Source organism: Sapajus apella, unplaced genomic scaffold (genome assembly GCF_009761245.1).
Source record: "Sapajus apella isolate SASKATOON/1434 unplaced genomic scaffold, GSC_monkey_1.0 scaffold74, whole genome shotgun sequence".
NCBI classification, from domain to species: Eukaryota; Metazoa; Chordata; class Mammalia; order Primates; family Cebidae; genus Sapajus; species Sapajus apella.
In genome coordinates, this window is record NW_022437014.1 from 4,625,564 (window position 1) to 4,647,303 (window position 21,740).

A 21,740-nucleotide genomic window follows, 5' to 3' on the forward strand; every position below is an offset into this window, starting at 1 on the left:
CAAACGCTAGGGCCGCCTTCTGACGCTTTAGCCCCGACTCCGCCCCTGCACTCTCTCAACTGGCGGGAGGAGGTGGGCACCCTTCCAGCCAATCAACTTCTCACAGGGCCCGCCTCCCGCGCGTCTTTCAAAGGTCTTCTAGGAACCAATCAGCGATTAGAGGACGAGCTGTCGGCCACCCAAAGGCGGAGTAAGAAACCAGAAGCGGATCTGATTGGTTGCTGGAAGACGCCGCGCCCACATCACAGAAGGAAGAACCAGTGAGCTAAGGGGAGGGGCGGGTTCGGCGCGGGGCACTGGTGAGCCGCCGGCGCTGCGGAGGGAGGCGGCACTGGTCTCGACGTGGCGCGGCCAGCGATGAAGCCGGTGAGTCAGGCGTGCCGTGGCTTGGAAGAGCGAGGCCGCAGGGACGCAAGCTTTCCCGGGGACCCGATCCTGAGCCGGAGGGCAGCCCTGGGCTGGAGGGCAGCCCTGGCAGCCCTGTCTGTAACCGTCCTGTGGGTCGGGGAGGTGACGCTGCCCCCCACGGGCACGAGAGATGGCTGCGAAGGAACAGGGTTGATGGCCGACGAAGGAAAGACGGACATTCGCTGTGCACCTGCTGTGGGCTGACACCTGTCGCCTGCGGGGTCTCATAAGCCTCCCAACCGCCCAGCCAAAGAGTACCGAGCCCCGTTGTACGGAGGAAACCAAGCCGAGGAGCTTGAGTGCTAGCGATGAGTGGGCGAGATATCCCAGCCCCGAAGGGTGTCCGGGCGCTGCCCTGCGTCCACTGGGGAAACCATGGGTACGAATGCCACGCCCCGGCTTGTGGGCGACATCACCGCTGTCACCATGCCCCAGGGCCACCTGGCAATGCTGCCCTTTTCTTGTGACGTTAAGAATTACAGGGCTTGGGGAAGTGGAAACGTCCAGCTCTGTTAGGATTAATAAACATGGCTGGCAGAGGCATGGTGAATGGGTCACACAAATTTGAAATATGAATCATCAAAGCTGCTTAAAAGAAAAAGCAGATCCAGGCAAGGAGCTGAAGATTCCTCACCTAACCCATATTTCCTACTACCGGGGTTGACAACCTACTGGAAGTCTTTCGTTTGGGGGCAGTTGATGATAATACTTCAGATACAGCCAAAGCAACAGAAATCCATAGCCTAGGGCCAGGCGTGGTGGCTCATGTCTGTAATCCCAACACTATGGGAGGCTAAGGTGGGCGGATCACTTGAGGCTAGGAGTTGGAGACCAGCCTGGCCAACACAGTGAAACCCCATCTCTACTAAAAACACAAAAATTAGCCGAGCATGGTGGTGCGCACCTGTAGTCCCGGCTACTCCGGAGGCTGAGGCACTAGAATAGCTTGAACCCAGAGACAGAGGTTGCAGTGAGCTGAGATCACGCCACTGCCCTCCAGCCTGGGCAACAGAGCGAGACCCTGTCTCTAAAAAAAAAAAAAAAAAGCCTAAATTGGCCATCCTGTGATCTTTCCAGTACCAAGACTGTTGTAGAATATAGCTTCAGAACTAGAAAGGGCATTAAGTGGTTATAGTTGATAATCCCTATGTTGCTATGTGGAGGGACATCTGCTGTCCTTCACTCCTGAGCTCTTTCTCCACCTGTCCCCATTGAGTTATCTGATCCCCAAGTTTGGAAGGAACTGAACACCAGTATCTCAACTTTTTCTTCCCTTCTCTCTTGGGATCTACCTGCCTGCCTGCAGAAGGTGCTTTCTGGTCCACTTTGTAGCACACAGGAGCCCCAGACAGTTCATGGCCTCCTGTGACTGGGTGGATATGTTTGTCTAATTCTGGGGTGAACAAGGGACAAGCCCACTTGGCCACAGGTTTAAGCTGCACACTCCATTTAATATACAATAATAAAACTCAGTTTGCTTCTCCAATGCCTTATCTTTCAATTAGTTCCAACTAGGGAGTGAGAAAAGGGTGTGGGTTTTGTTCTGTTTCGTTTTTCTTTTTCTTTTGATCCTTTAAAATTTCAACAGGGAGTGTAGATGCCTTCCATGACAAAATGCTGCATGATTAAGTCCCAACTGCTTAGATCAGCATACAAACTATATCTCAATCTCTCTAGTCTAGTGATTCATAAAACTGGGGGCAGATTAGTTCATGTACACAACCCGCACCAAACTACTAGGCGATGTGTTGATTATTTTTTGAGAAAAAGGGTGGGTAAAACTACTTCTCTAGCTTCATCTCCTCTACTCCATCTCTATTTTGATATCACAGTTCCTCAATACACAAGCCCTTTCCCCTTTTGCCTTGTCTTAATTTCTTTCCTAAATTTTGAGACGGAGTCTTGCTCTGTCGTCCAGGCCGGAGTGCAGTGGTGTGTTCTTGGCTCACTGCAACCTCTGCCAGGTTCAAGTGATGCTTCTGCCTCAGCATCCTAAGTAGCTGGGATTACAGGTGTGTGCCACCACGCCCGGTTAATTTTCAGATTTTCGGTAGAGCCAGGTTTTGCCATGTTAGCCAGGCTGGTCTCAAACTCCGGACCTCAGGTGATCCGCCCACCTCTGCCTCCCAGAGTGCTGAGATTACAGGCGTAAGCCACCCTGCCTTTCCTATCTTCTTAAAAACCTTCTGCTCTTCCTTCAAAACCCAGCTGAAGCATCTCTTCTCTGAAACCTTCTCCAGCTCCTTAAGTGGTCACTCTCTTCTCTGCCCTACAGTGTGTAGTTCTGCTTCCATTTCAGCACTTATATAATACCTTTCTTCTGTAATCTATGCACACATCTGTCTCTCCAGCCATACGGAAAGTATGCTATTTATCTTACAGATCTTTTGCATCTCCAGAGCTTGGCAAATGAAGGTAGCCAAGAAATATTTGTGAATGAATAAATCTCCTCACTTTATAGTTGAGGAAAACAGATTCAGAATAAACTGGCTTGTCAGAGAGTATACAGTAAGTGGCAGAACCAAGACCAGAAGCCAGATTTCTTGGTTCCCAATCCAACTCTCTTTCCACTATTCAGTACTATAATTATTAATAGGAAAGTAAATATCAGTCATTTATTATTAATATTGCTGATCATATGCATATTCTGGGTTGATGGCTGAATGCATTGCAAATACGAATTCAGTGTGGATTCCTTCAGCAAGGATTAGCTATCCTAAAACTACAAAAAAATTATTTACAGTTATTTAACATAACATTTCTTTTGAAGCCTAGTTCAATACAAGCAAGTGAGTTTGACTCATCAGACGAAGAGCCTATTGAAGATGAACAGACTCCAATTCAAATATCATGGTATGTTAGCATTTCTGATCAATGATGAGCTAAAATCATAATTTACATCATAAATGTAAATTTAGTTACATCATAATCTTAGTAGAATGTAGTTCACCTATTTAAAATATTAAGTGAATCCCCTGCTGATTATATAATTCTAATCTTTAGAGCCAGTTAGGATAATTCTAACTCCATGATTCATTTATTATCTATGATATAGAATAAGACCCTTTTTTTTTTTTGGTCCTTCTTTATACATTGAGAAAACCTTAGTAGAAGCAAGTAAGTAAGAAGTAGAGGTAGGATGAAATAATCTCTCATTTAGTACCAAAATCTCATTCTTTTATGACAAAAGAAAAGTATACCAAATATGAGATGAAATGTTTAGTCATTTCTCATTAAGTCAAATCCTAGGTAACAGTTAGAAGTAATGTCACAGTAATGCATCTATTAACAGACTCTGTTTAAGATAAAAGCCACATCAATGCAATGACAAAAAGTTTCTACATAAAATCAACCTTTTAATCTTGGCAAGTAACTTATGGTTATACCAGATTCTCTACAATGAGCAATCAAATGCTTTCTGTCATCACTGCAAATGTAATCGTCTCTCTTCTTAAGAAAGCACCATCCCTACTGCCAGAAGAGAAAAAGGGTCCTAACGGTCTTTTGTCCTTCCATCAAATAGCATTACCTTTCATTTGCACTTAAAATCCCCATTTAAACACCAAAATTTGTCTACTTTTCAAAGTCAGGTGGTATTTATATGATGCCTCCTGTTTTCCTCTAAATCATCTTCTGGCATGCAGACAAGATGATCCTCTGTCCCTGAGTACCATAAACTGAGAATATGATTTCTTGACATTATTTATTTTTAACCAAAAACCATTACAACAAAGAATTAGTAGCCTGTGGTTTTCATTATATGAAATTATATCTTTTAAGGAAGCTCTACCAAAACATCTTAAAATACTAATGTAGTATAAATGCTGGGAAGAAAATTGTCAGATAGTCATTTTTTATTTATTTTCCTTAGATTACTAATACAAATTACCTCAGGTAATATACCACAGGATAATGTAAGTATACTGTATTCTACCTGTTGGCAATCTAGGCATTATTATCTTTAAGGTACATTTAAATTAACTTGGTTTTTTGTTTTTTTATTTTACTAGAGACCGGGTTTCACCATGTTGTCCAGGCTGGTCTCGAACTCCTGGGCTCAAACAATCTGCCTGCTTTGACCTCTCTACGTGCTGAGATTATAGACATTAACCACTACATCCAGCCTAAATTGTCATTTTTAAGACTTAAATAAATAATCTTTTAACTTCCTTTAGTGATCTAAACTCTAATCTTGATAAAACTATGTTACTGGAAACTACATCCTTGGACTACTCTTAAGTGAATTGCATATCACTTTCACTGTGTTACATTATTCACTGTGTTACATCTTAATGTTATTGGAGTTCATGACTTCAATAAAAACATTGATAATGTTATTTTTTTAAAATGAGTCCCTGTTTTAAAACTTTCAGTCTTTCTATGTCTTTTTGAGACCAACATATTGATATTTAATTATGAATTCTTATTTTGTGACCACTATAAAACTTTAACACACCCTTATTCAGTGGCAAGCAACGGTATTGATTAAACTGAATTCCTATTTATAACATTTTTTTTAAAAAACTTAACTAAACTTGATACATTTTTCTTCTTTTCAGGCTACCTTTGTCACGAGTGAATTGTTCTCAGTTTCTTGGTTTATGTGCTCTTCCAGGTAGGTAACACGGTAATGGGCTTCCTATCAATACATATATTTTTTTTCTATTTTTTATTACAGTAGCTTTTGGGGGAAAAGGTGGTTTTTCATTACATAGATATGCTCTTTAGTGGTAATTTCTGAGATTTTGGTGCACCCATTACCTGAGCAGTGTACACTGTACCCAATGTGTAGTCTTTTATCTTCATCCCCCTCCCTCCCATTCCCCCAAGTCCCCAAAGTCCAATGTATCATTTTTATGCCTTGGTGTCCTCAAAGCTTAGCTCCCAATTATGAGTGAGAACATACGATGTTTGGTTTTCCATTCCTGAGTTACTTCACTTAGAATAATAGTCTCCAGTTCCAACCAGGTTGCTGTGAATGCCATTATTTTGTTCCTTTTCATGGCTCAGTAGTATTACATGGTATATATATATATATATATATATATATATATATATATATATACACACACCCCATATTTTCTTTTTGTTGTTGTTGTTTTTTATTTTTTGTTATACTTTAAGTTCTGGGATACATGTGCAGAACATGCAGGTTTGTTATATAGGTATACATGCACCGTGGTGGTTTTCTACACCCATCAACCCGTCATCTACATTAAGTATTTCTCCTATTGCTACCCCTCCTCTTGCTCCCCACCCCCCAACAGCCCCAGTGTGTGATGTTTCCCTCCCTGTGCCCATATGTTCTCATTGTTCAACTCCCACTTATGAGTGAGAACATATGGTATATGGCCTTCTGTTCCTGTGTTGATTTGCTGAGAATGATGGTTTCCCGCTTCATCCATGTTCCTGCAAAGAACATGAACTCATTCTTTTTATGGCTGCATGGTATTCTATGGTATATATGTGCCTCATTTTCTTTATCCAGTCTATCACTGATGGGCATTTGGGTTGGTTCCAAGTCTTTGCTATTGTGAACACTGCTGCAATAAACACATGTGCATGTGTCTATATGGTAAAATGATTTATAATGCTTTGGATATAGACCCAATAACGGGATTGTTGGGTCAAATGGTATTTCTGCTTCTAGATCCTTGAGGAATCACCACACTGTCTTCCACAATGGTTGAACTAATTTACACACTGCCACCAACAGTGCAAAAGTGTTCCTATTTCTCCACATCCTCTCTAGCATTTGTTGTTTCCTGACTTCAATGATTGCCATTCTAACTGGCATGAGATGGTATCTCATTGTGGTTTTGATTTGCATTTCTCTAATTACCAGATGAGCTTTTTTTCATAAGCTTATTGGCTGTATAGATGTCTTCTTTTGAAAAGTATCTGTTCATATACTTTGCCCACTTTTTGTTGGGGTTGTATGTTTTTTTCTTGTAAATTTGTTTAAGTTCTTTGTAGATTCTGGATATTAGCTCTTTGTCAGATGGATAGATTACAAAAATGTTCTCCCATTCTGTAGACTGCCTGTTCACTCTAATGATAGTTTCTTATGTTATGCAGAAGCTCTTTAGTTTAATTAGATCCCATTTCTCAATTTTGGCTTTTGTTGCCATTGCTTTTTGTATTTTAGCCATGAAGTCTTTGTCCATGCCTAGGTCCTGAATGGTATTGCTTAGGTTTTCTTCTAAGATTTTTATGATTTCAAGTCTTATATTTAAGTCTTTAATCCATCTTGAGTTAATTTTTGTGTAACATATAAAGAAGGCCCAGTTTCAGTTTTCTGCATATGGCTAGACAGTTTTCCCAACACCATTTATTAAATAGGGAGTCATTTCTCCATTGCTTGCTTTTGTCAGGTTTGTCAAAGATCAGAGGGTTGTAAATGTGTGGCATTATTTCTGAGGCCTCTGTTCTGTTCCATTGGTCTTTATATCTGTTTTGGTACTAGTACCATGCTGTTTTGGTTATTCTAGTCTTGTTGTATAGTTTCAAGTCAGGTAGCATGATGCCTCCAGCTTTGTTCTTTTTGCTTAGGATTGTCTTGGCTATATGGGCTCTTGTTGGGATCTATATGAAATTTAAAGTAGTTTTTTCTAATTCTATGAAGAAAGTCAGTGGTAGCTTGATGGAAATACATTGAATCTATAAATTACTTTGGGCAGTAGGACCATTTTCATGATATTGATTCTTCATATCCATGAACATGGAATGTTTTCCCATTTGTTAGTGTCCTCTCTTATTTCCTTGAGCAGTGGCTTCTACTTCTTGAAGAAGTCCTTCATATCTCTTATAAGTTATATTCCTATTTTATTCTCTTTGTAGCAATTGTGAATGAGAGTTCACTCATGATTTGACTGTCTATCATTGGTGTATAGGAATGCTTGTGATTTTTGCACCTTGATTTTCTATACTGAGACTTTGCTGAAGTTGCTTATCAGCTTAGGGAATTTTTGGGCTGAGACAATGGGGTTTTCTAAATATACAATCATGTCATCTGCAAACAGAGACACAGACTTCCTCTCTTCCTATCTGAATACCCTTTATTTCTTTCTCTTGCCTGATTCCCCTAGCCAGAACTTCCAATACTATGTTGAATAGGAGTGGTAAGTGAGGGCATCCTTGTCTTGTGCCAGTTTTCAAAGGGAACGCTTCTGGCTTTTGCCCATGATATTGGCTGTGGGTTTGTCATAAATAGCTCTTATTATTTTGAGATACATTCCATCAATACCTAGTTTATTGAATGTTTTTAGCATGAAGCGGTGTTGAATTCTATCAAAAGCCTTTTCTCCATCTATTGAGATAATTATGTGGTTTTATCATTGATTCTGTTTATGTAATGAATTACATTTATTGATTTGCATATGTTGAACTAGCCGTACGGTCCCAGGGATGAAGCCAAATTGATCATGGTGGATAAGCTTTTTGATGTGCTGCTGGATTTGGTTTGCTAGTATTTTTTGAGGATTTTTGCATCAGTGTTCATCAGGGATATTGGCCTGAAGTAATGAGCTAGGGAGGAGTCTGTCTTTTTCTACTGTTTGGAATAGTTTCAGAAGGAATGGTACCAGCTCCACTTTGTACCTCTGATAGAATTTGGCTGTGAATCCCTCTGGTTCTGGGCTTTTTTTGTTCGTAGACTATTAATGACTGCCTCAATTTCAGAACTTGTTATTGGTCTATTCAGGGATTTGACTTCTTCCTGGGTAAGTCTTGGGAGGGTGTATTTGTCCAGAAATTTATCTGTTTCTTCTAGATTTTCTAGTTTATTTGCATAGAGGTGTTTATGGTATTCTCTGATGGTCGTTTGTATTTCTGTGGGATCAGTGGTGATATCCCCTTTATCATTTTTTTGTGCGTCTATTTGATTCTTCTCTCTTTTATTCTTTATTAGCCTGGCTAGTTGTCTATCTATTTTGTTAATCTTTTCAAAAAACCAGCTCCTGTATTTGTTGATTTTTGAAGGTTTTTTTGTGTCTCTATCTCCTTCAGTTCTGCTCTGATCTTAGTTATTTCTTGTTTTCTGCTAGCTTTTGAATTTGTTTGCTCTTGCTTCTCTAGTTCTTTCAATTGTGATGTTAGTGTATCGATTTTAGATCTTTTCTGCTTTCTCATGTGGGCATTTAGTTCCATAAATTTCTCTGTAAACACTGCTTTAGCTGTGTTCCAGAGATTCTGGTCCACTGTGTCTTTGTTCTCATAGGTTTCAAAGAACTTATTTATTTCTGCCTTAATTTTGTTATTTACCCAGTAGTCATTCAGGAGTAGGTTGTTCAGTTTCCATGTAGTTGTGCAGTTTTGAGTGAGTTTCTTAATCCTGAGTTCTAATTTGACTGCACTGTGGTTTGAGAGACTGATTGTTATGATTTCCATTCTTCTGAATTTGCTGAGGAGTGTTTTACTTCCAATTATGTGGTCAGTTTTAGAATAAGTGTGATGTGGTGCTGAGAAGAATGTATATTCTGTGGATTTGGGGTGGAGAGTTCGGTAGATGTCTATTAGGTCAACTTGGTCCAGATCTGAGTTCAAGTTCTGAATATCCTTGTTAATTTTCTGTCTTGTTGATCTGCCGAATAATGGCAGTGGGGCGTCAAAGTCTCCCATTATTATTGTGTGGGAGTCTAAGTCTCTTTGTAGGTCTCTAAGAGCTGGTGTTATAAATCTGGGTGCTCCTCTGTTGGGTACATTTATGTTTAGGATAGTTAGCACTTCTTGTTGCATTGATCCCTTTACCATTATGTAATGCCCTTCTTTGTCTCTTTTGATCTTTGTTGATTTAAAATCTGTTTTATCAGAGACCAGGATTGCAACCCTTGCTGTTTTCTGCTTTCCATTTGTTTGGTAAATATTACTCCATCCCTTTATTTTGAGCCTATGTATGTCTTTGCACACGAGATGGGTCTACTGAATACAGCACCGATAGTTCTTGACTCTATATAATTTGCCAGTCTGTGTCCTTTAACTGGGGAATGTAGCCCACTTACATTTAAGGTTATTATTGTTATATATGTATTTGATCCTATCATGGTGCTAGCCAGTTGTTCTGCCCATTAGTTGTTGCAGTTTCTTCATAGTGTCGATGGTCTTTACAGTTTGGTATGTTTTTGCAGTGGCTGGTACCGGTTTTTCCTTTCCATATTTAGTACTTCCTTCAGGAGCTCTTGTAAGGCAGGCCTAGTGGTAACAAAATCCCTCAGTATTTGCTTGTCTGTAAAGGATAATATCTTGAAGAATGTTTTTCAGCTTGGGTCCATTCTCCCTGTCACTTTCAGGTACACCAATCAAACGTAGGGTTGGTCTTTTCACATAGTCCCGTATTTCTTGGAGGCTTTGTTTATTCCTTCTCATTCTTTATTCTCTAATCCCATCTTCACACTTTATTAAGTTGATCTTCAATCTCTGATATCCTTTCTTCCACTTGAATTGATTCTGCTATTGATACTTGTATATGCTTCACAAAATTCTTGTGCTGTGTTTTTCAGCTCCATCAGGTCATTTATATTCTTCTCTAAACTGGTTATTCTAGTTAGCACTTTCTGTAACCTTTTATCAAGGTTCTTAGCATCCTTGCATTGAGTTAGAACATGTACCTTTAGTTCAGAGGAGTTTGTTATTATCTCCCCCTACCACCTTCTGAAGCCTACTTCTCCTCATTTGTCAAACTCATTCTCTGTCCAGTTTTGTTCCCATGCTGGCGAGGACTTGTGATCCTTTGGAAGAGAAGAAGCATTCTGGCTTTTAGAATTTTAAGCCTTTTCATGCTGGTTTTTCCTCATCTTCGTGGTTTTATCTACCTTTGGTCTTTGATGTTGGTGACTTTCAGATGGGGTTTTTGTGTAGGTGTCCTTTTTGTTGATGTTGATGCTGTTGCTTTCTGTTTGTTAGTTTTCCTTCTAACAGTTATGCCCCTCTTCTTCAGGTCTCTTGGATTTGCTGGAGGTCCACTGCAGACACTGTTTGCCTGGTATCACCAGCGAAGGCTGCAGAACAGCAAAGAATGCTGCCTGCTCCTTCCTCTGGAAGCTTTATCCCAGAGGGGCACCTGCCAGGTGCCAGCCAAAGCTCTCCTGTATGAGGTGTCTGTTAACCCCTGCTGGAGGTGTCTCACTGTTAGGAGGCATGGGTGTCAGGGACCCACCTGAGGAGGCAGTCTGTCCTTTAGGAGTGCTTGAACACTGTGCTGGGTGATCTGTTGTTCTCAGAGCTGGCAGGCAGGAACGGTTAAGTCTGCTGAAGCTGCGCCCACAGCCACTCCTTCCCCCATGAGCTCTGTCCCAGTGAGATGGGAGTTTTATGTATAAGCCCTTGGCTGGAGCTGCTGCCTTTATTTCAGAGTTGCACTGCCCAGAGAGGAAGAATCTAGAGAGGCAGGCTGGCTTCAGCGGCTTTGCGCTGCTGTGATGGGTTCCGCACCCAATTCGAACTTCCGGGTGGCTTTGTTCACACTGTGAGGGGAAAACCGCTTACTCAAGCCTCAGTAATGGCACGCCCCTCCCCGCACCAAGCTTGAGTGTCCCAGGTTGACTTCAGACTGCTGTGCTGGCGGAGAGAATTTCAAGCCAGTGGATCTTAGCTTGTTGGTCTCCATTGAGGGTGGGATCCACTGAGCAAGACCACTTGGCTCCCTGACTTCAACCCCCTTTCCAGGGCAGTGAAAGGTTCTGTCTTGCTGGTGTTCCAGGTGCCACTCACCCATCTTCCCAGCACTGGGCTCTCTGGGAACTGCAGACCAGAGCTATTCCTATTTGCCCATCTTGCCTGGGAATCTCACATTTTCTTTGTCTGCTATTGACTGATGAGCATTTGGGCTGGTTACATATTTTTGCAATTGCAAATTATGCTGCTAGAAATATGTGTATGCAAGTATCTTTTTCATATAATGATTTCTTTTCCTCTGGGTATATACCTAAGTAGCAGGATTTTTGGTCAAATAGTAGATCTGCTTTTAGTTCTTTAAGGCACCTCCACATTGTTTTCCATAGTGGTTGTACTAGTTTACATTCCCACCAGCAGTGTAAAAGTGTTCCCTTTTCACCACATCCATGCCAACAATGTATTTAGAACAAGTATCTTATCAATATACATCATTCTCTGTACTGAGCAATAAGGAAATTTCACAGACTGTCAGCACAGATGAACACACTTTGAGAAGCCCTCATGGTGGACTCTAGATAAAGAAACATAGGTCTACCTTTTGTCCCTTCCAGATCTGCAGTCACAGTTCTTCAGTTCTGCTTTTCCCATCTTAATAAAGCTTAAAGCCTGGGGTAAAAATGAGGCTGAGGACTATAACCAGGTACTTGCTACAGAAGAGACACAGAATACAGAATCCTTGATGAGGATGAACCCCTGTAATTATATTCCTAGAAATAGAAGAAATTGACATTCACGTTGAGACTAGAACTGAAACATATCAATGATCATGTGGAATGACTTTATAAAGTAGCTATCTATGTAAGTGTTTAAACATATCTGTTATATATGACCAAAAGCTGACCTTTTTACTTGCTTTATTATTACTTATAGGTTGTAAATTTAAAGATGTTAGAAGAAATGTTGAAAAAGACACAGGTAGGTGTAATATCACACAACCACACTAATAGGATTTTTTGGGCTTTTGTTGTTGTTGTTGTTTGAGACAGAATCTAACTCTGTTGCCCAGGCTGGAGTGTAATGGTGCAATCTCAGCTCACTGCAACCTCCACCTCCCGGGTTCAAATGATTCTCCTGCCTCAGCCTCCTGAGTAGCTGGGATTACAGGCACATGCCACAACACCCAGCTAATTCTTTTATTGTCAGTAGAGACAGGGTTTCCCCATGTTGGTCAGGCTGGTTTCGAACTCCTGACCTCGTGATCTGCCCACCTCGGCCTCCCAAAGTTCTAGGATTCCAGGCCTAATGGGTTTTTTAAATAAATAACATTGAAAATCTCTCTGTCAAAAGGAACAAACAATAGTTTATTTTTAATATAAGAATACATTTTTAATATTTTGTGAAGTTTCAAACTATAGACTTATTCTAATATGTAAAGAGGTATTTGTGAAAGGGCACAGAGGACTCAGCATTTACCTACGCATGGAGTTGCTTTTCACTGATTGTTGTAGTTATATTATACATATAAACTGCATTTGAGGTAGAAGTTGGTGGGGAAAAAGTATGTAAATAGAAAACTGACATATTGCTATGCCCAGGTCTTTGCTGTTCCTTGCAGACTTGACTGTGGTAGTAGAAATTAAGTCTGAGCTGGGAACTCCAAGTCAACAGTGAAATTGTGAATCCTGGATGGAAAATGTTGAGAGCCAGCATCTAGTTGGAAAAGACAGAGTGGGAACTGGTTTTTGCATGCTCAAGGATGTTCATACCAGTATAGCCACAAGTCTAATAATCCTCATAATCTGCTCCAATTTGGAATTCACATATTGCATGATACTAACACATATGGATTTTCTTAATTTTCTTTTCTTTTCTTTTTTTTCTTGAGACAGTTTTGATCTTGTTGCCCAGGCTGGAGTGCAATGGCACCATCTCAGCTCACCACAACCTTCGCCTCCCAGGTTCAAGCAATTCTCCTGCCTCAGCCTCCCAAGTAGCTGGGATTACAGGCATGTGCCACCACGCCCAGCTAATTTTGTATTTTTAGTAGAAATGGGGTTTCTCCATGTTGGTCAAACTGGTCTTGAACTCCAGACCTTGGGTGATCCCCCCACCTGGGCCTCCCAAAGTGTTGGATTACAGGCATGAGCTACCATGCTCAGCCCACAAATGTGAATTTTTCAAAAGATTTTATTCTGATTGGCCTGGAATGTCTCAAATCTACTAGTTCTACCAATGTCCTTAGAGTACGGCAAATTAAAATGTATATATTGCTTGTTTCTGACCAGTATAGAATTTTTGAACCTTAAAACCTTTTCCTGGTTATTCCAGAACATCAGTTTGCTAATTAAAACTTTATTCCTGGCCAAGTGCGGTGGGTCACACCTGTAATCCCAGCATTTTGATAGGCCAAGGCGGGTAGATTGCTTGGGCTCAGTTCAAGACCAGCCTGGGCAATAAGGCGAAACCCTGTCTCTGCAAAAAATACAAAAATTAGCCGGGCATGATGGCATGCGCCTATAGTCCCAGCAACATGTGAGGCTGAGGTGGGAACATCGCTTGAACCAAGGAAATCAAAGCTGTAGTGAGCTGAGATGGTGCCCAGATCACAAGTCATGCTCTGTCGCCCAGGCTGGAGTGCAATGAGCTGAGATGAGATTGCATTCCTGCATTCCAACCTGGGTGGCCGAGCAAGACCCTGCCTCAAAAAATATATATATTCCTTACCTACCAAAGAAAGACTTAAAGACCCTAATAGATAGTTGACCCTTGTATATTTATAAAAACTTTTTGCTTTAGATACACCCATCATGCTAGGAAATTTACATTTGGAGAACATTTAGGTCATAAGCAAATATGTGTAATTTAAATCATTGGCTCAAAGTCAGTCTTGTACATTTTGACTGCCATATTCATTTAGCATTTTCTATAAAAGTGGTTTCCAATTTTTTTTCTAAAAGCTTTTTTTTCTGCAATGAAATCTGAAATGGAATCTAGTACATAAAACAGGTCAAAATATTCGATGGGAGACCTAGAATCTCTCTGCAGCAGTTCCTGAGATACCTCCTCAGCCATTTTTCAGAAAGTTGGAAAATCACTGGATAATAAAAATTACCAAATGTGTACAAGAGGCAAACAGATGTACAGTACTGTATATCTCAGGGACTAGTTCATGAGAAAATACTCTGTACTTAAATAGCTAAATGTCCTTGGATTTAAGGGGTAGGGAGAGGGCTGGGGTTCGGGGCACTTAGATCAGCCAGAATTATTTATTTTAAACCAAATGCTCTATAGTGAATATTGCCATAAAGAAGTTCCAGTGTATAGAATGCCTATAGTATTCATATCATTATTATGAAAATAGCTAGTTCACATAAGCTTAATACAGTTAATGTTTTATTTTCTGGAGACCTAGTCAATAAAATTAAATACACAAGGATATGTTACAGTGCAGATATGAGGGAGAATGCTAGCACTCTGGTGCCAGGGCCCTGCTGGAGACTTTGTATGCAATACTCAGAGTCAAGCAAACAGCTAAGTGATGAAGTAGCAGACATGGTTGATTTTGTGGAAAAAAAAAAGAAAAAAAGTGCTATCATTCCTTAATTGAACATAGATCTATCATTCCTTAATTGATAGCACTTTTTTTCTTTTTCTCACAAAGTCAACCGTGTTTGCTACTCAATATTAAGTTATTTTAAGCCAGTATTTATTGCAAAAAAAATTTTTGCAAGAACAGCAATTGACTTATCTTGAAATTCAGTAAGAGACATTTTGACTTGTAAAACCAGGCTTAATTCGTCGCCTTTTGATTCAGATATATCAATAGGCACTTCAGATTTATAGATTGTCATTTGGTATTACTTTGGCTTAAGAAACTTAGCTTCATATTCTCCCTCTTGCTGGTATTTAAATGTGTGATGTTTTCTATGTGTGTGTCTCTGTGTATCCTGGTCTATTGGCAGAAGAACTAAAGAGCTGTGGTATACAAGACATATTTGTTTTCTGCACCAGAGGGGAACTGTCAAAATATAGAGTCCCAAACCTTCTGGATCTCTACCAGCAGTATGGAATCATCACCCATCATCATCCAATCACAGATGGAGGTACTCCTGACATAGCCTGCTGCTGTGAAATAATGGAGGAGCTTGCAATCTGCCTTAAAAATAACCGAAAAACCTTAATACAGTACGTTCTCCTTTTCTCCATATGCTACATGAGAAATGTCTCAGACAAAATGATTTCTGAAACTATTGTAGCCCTATTCAGTTATTACCTGCTTCATAGTTTGTTGTAAGGATTAAAAGGTAATGATGCACTAGAAAAGCAGGATAGACAGTGGACGGGTAACTGTGCATATGCTGAATGTTTCAGTCTCCCATAAAATAAAGCATCTGACAACTGGAATTTTTCATTGTCCCAGAGCTTTTAAAGGTATCCTACAGTGACTGGTTTATTTTCTCTCCGTCCTGCCATCTTTGAGACCCACATTGTGAGACAGCTACAGAGCTGATCCTTCAGCACAGGGTATACCTTTTTCACTGTCCTGTTGTCTACCAGTGCCGTCTCACTGGTTCTGCCTGGGCATTTTCCGCCCTTTATAAAATCAGTGATCACTGCTTGCCTACTGTATTTTGTAGTTTCCTTGGGCTATTTTAACAAAAAGTACCACAAACTGGGTAGCTGAAAACAACAGAAATTTCTTATTATCCATTTCTAGAGCATGTAAGTCTGAAATTAAGGTGAGAGCAGAGCCATGCCTCTGAGACTGAGTAGAGTCCTTCCGTGCCTCTTCCTAGCTTCGGGTGGTGGCCGTCAATCCTTGGCAGGCCCTGGCTTGCAGCCGAATCCCTCTAATACGCTTCTGTCATCACACTATTCCTTGCGTGTCTGTGTCTTTGCATGGTGTTCTCCTGTTGTAAGGACACTAGTCATCTAGGATGTGGGCCCACTCTAATTCTTCTGAACTTGAATATGCCTGCAAAGACTCTAATTCTGAATAAGGTCCCATTCACAGGTATAGGATAAGGACTTCAGCATGTCTTTTGGGGGAACATAATTCAACCAATTACATCTACTGTGTGCCACACTCTGCAACTACCAAAGGAGGCATAGTTCCCACTTTCAAGGAACTTCTAACTAACAACACTACCATTTAAGTGCAGTAAGACAGGAGAGGCGGCACACAGAAGAATGATCCTTTCTGTAGGAGCACAAAGGCATTTTAGGAAATGGAATTTGAGGTTTTAAAAGATGAGTAGGAATTCACCAAATAGAAGATTTATTAAGCTATGTGCACAAGGCACTGTGCTAGGCATTAGAGTTATAAATAGAAGGCAGAAAGAGTGAGTCTTTAGTTGTAACTGGGGATGGAATGAAATGTACAAACTTCAAAACTGTATTTCCCTTTCAGCTGTTATGGAGGACTTGGGAGATCTTGTCTTGGTAAGAAATCTATTTCTATTATTTTTTAGCTTCAAAATAGACGAAATTCTGTTTCTGGACCATATGATCATTTTGTATTAAAATGGAACCAACCACAATATAAGTTTGCTAAGACTCAAAGGATTACTTAAGGCCCTAAGCATGGTGTTCCCTGGAAAGCTTGGGTGGGAGTGGGAGCTATTTTCAGCATTGTTCTGGAGGATTCTGGCAAAACATCATTTACAAGTCTTAACACCTGCATTCTTATTTTTTAACATTTTCTGATGTTCTTCCTGTGTCGGTGTTATAATACAGTAACCTCCAAATAGTTTCCATGGGTAACTACTTATGAATACAAAAGTTAATTACTATATGTTAATTTAAAAATTTTTAAAAACATACTAGGAAAAACAAAAAGAGCTCATGAAATGCCACACTGGAGTAATAGTTATTTTTTTTAGTAATGGATGGCATCAAAATAGAAAGCTTTTGTGTTTCAAAGAATACTATCAAAATGACAAGACAAGCCATAGAATGGGAAAAAATATTTGCAATCTATGTATTTGATAAAGGCTTTGTATCCAGAATATAAAAAGAACTCTTACAACTCAGTAATAAAAAGATAGGCTGGGCCTGGTGGCTCATGCATGTAATCTCAGTACTTTGGGAGGCCAAGGCAGCAGATCACCTGAGCTCAGGAGTTTGAGACTAGCGTGGGTAACATGGTGAAACCTCGAATCTACAAGAAATACAAAAATTAGCCAGGTATAGTGGTGCATGCCTGTAGCCCCAGCTCCCTGGGGGGTTGAGGCTGGAGGACTACTTGGGCCCAAGAGGTCAAGGCACCAGTGAACCGAGTTAACGCCACTACACTCCAGCCTAAATGACAAAGTGAGATCCTCTCTCTCAATATAATAATAATAAACAAAGACAACATAATTTTTAAAATGGCAAAGGATCCAAATAAACCTTTCTCCAGGCAAGATACACACATAGTCCATAAGCACATGAAAAGATGCTCAGTATCATTAATCATCAGGAAATACACATCAGAACCACAATGCATACCACTTGACACCCATTAGGAAGGGTATTATTTAAAAAAATGAAAAATAACAAGTATTGGCAATGATGTAGAGAAATTTGAACCATCATACACTGTTGGTGGGAATGTAAAATGGTGCAGCTGCTTTGGAAAATAGTCTAGCGGTAGTTCCTCAAACAGGTAAACATTAACATATAACCCGGCAATTTCACTCCAAAGTATATACCCAAAAACTTGTATACAAATGTTTATAGCAGCATTAATCATAATAGCCAAACAACGGAAAGAGCCTAAATGTCCATCAGTTGGCAAATGGATATACACAGTGTGGCATATCATACAATGGAATATTATTTGATCATAAAAAGGAATTAAATACAAACATATGCTACAGTATGTATGAACCCTGAATACATTATGCTAAGAGAAATCAGACACACACACACAAATATTGTATGTTTCCATTGATGTGATTGCTCACAATAGGCAGATCTACAGAGACAAAGTAGACTAGTGGTTGCCCAGGGTAGGGGCTGATGGGAATAGAAGAAGATAGTAAAAGGGTACACTTTTTTCTGAGGTGAGCAAATGCTTTAAAACTGACTGTGGTGATGGTTGCATCTATCTGTGAATATACTAAATATCACTGAATGGATGAACACTTAAAACGGATGAAAGAATGAAGCCAATGTTAAACTTTCATTCAACCATATGGTCATTTAAGATCATAATTTAACTGTCAAAAACACACATTAAAAGTTCAGGCTTTTAATTCATTTGGAACAATTACACCAGTCTTCTGTGTCAACAGAAGTCTTATTAAATATAAAATGCTCTACCCTGTCAATAATTATTTAATGACATTATTTTTTTGTCATGTTCCATTAGTGGCCGCTTGTCTCCTACTGTACCTGTCTGACACAGTATCACCAGAGCAAGCCATAGACAGCCTGCGCGACCTAAGAGGATCTGGGGCGATACAGACCATCAAGGTGAGGAGGTGGGCAGTGCTTGCTCGGTTGTGGTTGGGGTAGCTGTTACAAATAAAGATTCATATGTAACCAAAAGGGTAGTGAAATTAAAATCCAAAGCACTCTGTTATGCGAATACCACTTGCTTAGGCTTTTAGTTTTTAAAAATTTACATGTAAATATAATCCAGGTAGTCTAAAATGGCACGCAGTATTTCAAACAAGATAATGAATATGCTGAACTTCCTGGTTTACTTTTCCAGGATCTACCTACTGCTCAGTTTTTGCACCAGTCAGTTTTGGGAATGGATCCTCTCACCTACAACAATGAGACAGTTATTATTAATATAAACTTGATAGGTCTTGGGTAGATTCTTGGCCAAAAAAAAAAAAACTAAGGAAGATCCTATTATGTCACCAAAACATTTACAAAAGATAGATGAATGACTATAATACAAAAAAAAGAAAGCAATGCTAATTATCCTTTGCTGTGGATAACTGGGGACATCTTCCACATGTACGTTCCCCTAACACTTCAAAACACTCCATTAGCAATGCCAAGGATACTGCATTAATCATGTTACTGAAAAGATTCTGCAGATTACACTTTATTTTGTAGGTCTGTAAAGCTAATGCACCTTCCTTTCGGAAGCATGCCCTCTCAGCATTAGAGTCCACTCATCAGAGGAGTGGGCACTGAAGAATCCTGGCCATTAGGCACCTCCCTAGAATTGCGAGCCCATCTTCCCAGGGTTAGAGGTCTAAACCAGTGTTATTAACAGTGAATTACTATAATTACTGATAAATTCACCAAGCAACCTGATTCTTGGGGCTTAAATAAGGTCATTCACAAGACAATCTATGCAGGATCCACTCTATTGTACAGGTCTGAAACAGAGAACTCCCCTAGTGTTAAAATCAAATGATGTGGCCCAGCACAGTGAATCATGCCTATATCCCAGCACTTTGGGAGGCTGAGCTGTGTGGATCGCTGAAGGGCAGGAGTTCAAGACAACCCTGGCCAACATAGCAAAACCTCATCCCTGCTACAGATTAAAAAATTAGCCAGGGGTGGTTGCATGCGCCTGTAGTAGTCCCAGCTACTTGGGAGGCTGAGGCACAAGAATCACGTGAACTCAAAAGGCAGAGGTTGCAATGAGTCAAGATCATACCACTGCACTCCAGCCTGAGCGACAGAGCAAGACCCTGTTTCAATAAATAAAGAAATAAAGCTTCAAATCTAAAATGTTCATCTCTCTTCTCTTGAAAACAAAATACATGGCCATGGTCAGATGTAAATATGAACATGCATGTTTTATATCTTTAATATTGCAGATAATTAAGCCCACATTACTACAGACTGTCAGTTTATCACATCAGCATTCTGTGGCAAACAGGCTTGCTAATGTTAGCAATGCAGTTTCCACTTCTAATAAGAGTATGAAATGAAATGATTGGCAGAGTAAAAATATCTTCTGGGAAGCGATTAAAACTCCGGATAAATTATTCAAGGCTTTTATTTTGCGTATCTGCTGAGATTAGTGATACAATTTGTTTTTAAAAAATATTGTCTATGAAAATTATTCCTAGTGGATTATGTCATCACAAAAAGCAGATGACTAGGGCTTCTATAAATGAAGTAATGTATTCTCTTAAATATACCAGTTACTTGCTACAGAAAGTGCTCTGTCCTTCTTACTTAGCAGGGGGGAAAAACATTAGCAAATATAATGCCATTATGTGCTTTTTAAATCTTATTTGGTCCTGTAAGTAAAGAGAGAAAGCATTTTAGACTTATAACACATCCGTCTGTATTTATTTCACCTTCTGATTTTTCGAGACTTTTAGAGCAAGTTTTTCACACTACTATATGGCTTTACTAAAGGATAAAACTTCCCTATGCTGCAAATGCCTCCTTACCCAAAAACATGTAGAATTGTGCTTAGCAAGTATTTTTTTTATTCCTGATACCTGCTAGTGTTGTGCCCACACTGATAACTAGTTTTCTACAGTGTATTTCAATGTATCTTTATTTTTTTCAGCAATACAATTATCTTCATGAGTTTCGGGACAAATTAGCTGCATATCTATCATCAAGAGATTCACGATCAAGATCGGTATCAAGATGAAGAATTTCAAATAGCACATATATGACCATGTCTGAAATGTCAGAGTTCTCTAGCATAATTTATATTGAAATGAAACTGCTAGTGTCATCAACTTGAATGTAAATGTACATGTGCAGATATTCCTAAAGCTTTTATTGACAAAACTCATTGTGTCTCTTTCATTTCTTATAGCAGGATAGGAAAATTGGTATGAAATTTGCCTTTTTGAACTGGTTGCTCTGGTATATTTTACCTGGAGGTAATGCTGAAAACAAGCATATGGAAAAATATTTGACTACATCTTTTTAATATTTAGTACTGCACTTGTACTTCATTTACTGTTTGTAACCACTGGGTAGCATATGACAAAGCAGTAAGTATGACAATTAGTATGAGTGCCCAAACTTACTTTTAAATAATGTCCCCTCCCCCTCTATTCCTCCCAAAACTGCTTCCGCTTTTTACTTCATAGATCTACAGAATTGAAAAGGATCCTGTGAGTCTTGCAGTCACCCCTCCCAGTGCTGGATCAGCCCCAAGGGTGTGTATCCACTATCTGCTGGAACATTTTCAGAGATGAAGAATTCACTAGTTCAGACAGCTGCTCCACTTTTTTTCCCACCCTAGAACTACACGGAATGAGCTTAATCCTTTCACATTTATTTCATAAAGTACTTAGCTACAGATTTACAATTTCCAACTCTCTTACTCCTTCACTTCCCCCTATGCTATCAAACCTAATTTTTTTCACTTTTAAATTCAACTTTGAGTTACCCAAAACAGTCATTTGGGCTGTAGACAAGGATCACACAATGTGTCAAACAGACACACTTGTTTTAACAGTCAATCAATTGGTGGTTTCAGTAGGGCTTACAGTAGTCACATGGCTCTCTTGGCTACTGGTAATTACAAGTGTGAACCAGTGGGTATTTGGCTATGACCACCAGGTTGCAGACTCATAGGCACTTCAAAAGACAGTTTTGCCACATCAAAATTTCATTTTTAAATAATTATTCAATGACTGGCCAGGCGTGGTGGCTCACCCTGTAATCCCAGCACTCTGGGAGACCAAGGTGAGAGAATCGCTTGAGGTCAGGAGTTTGAGACCAGCCTGGCCAACATGATGAAACCCCATCTCTACTAAATATACAAAAATTAGTTGAGCATGGTAGTGCAC

General features: G+C 39.8%; 1 protein-coding gene across 3 annotated transcripts; it reads left to right on the top strand.

Moving 5' to 3' along the window:
• Positions 1-223: 223 nt before the first annotated feature.
• CDKN3 (cyclin dependent kinase inhibitor 3) lies at positions 224-20,731 on the top strand. Of its 3 annotated transcripts, none has more exons than XM_032251105.1 (8): positions 224-366; positions 3,179-3,261; positions 4,968-5,023; positions 11,950-11,994; positions 14,982-15,204; positions 16,430-16,461; positions 18,374-18,477; positions 20,498-20,729. In XM_032251105.1, exons 1-8 carry the CDS (start codon positions 358-360, stop codon positions 20,582-20,584), a joined length of 639 nt encoding a protein of 212 aa, XP_032106996.1. In that variant the 5' UTR covers positions 224-357; the 3' UTR covers positions 20,585-20,729. The 3 variants fall into 3 exon arrangements, with proteins under 3 accessions (XP_032106996.1, XP_032106998.1, XP_032106997.1); XM_032251107.1 differs by lacking the exon at positions 20,498-20,729 and adding an exon at positions 18,719-18,835; XM_032251106.1 differs by lacking the exon at positions 11,950-11,994 and having other exon boundaries at positions 259-366; positions 20,498-20,731.
• Positions 20,732-21,740: the final 1,009 nt, after the last annotated feature.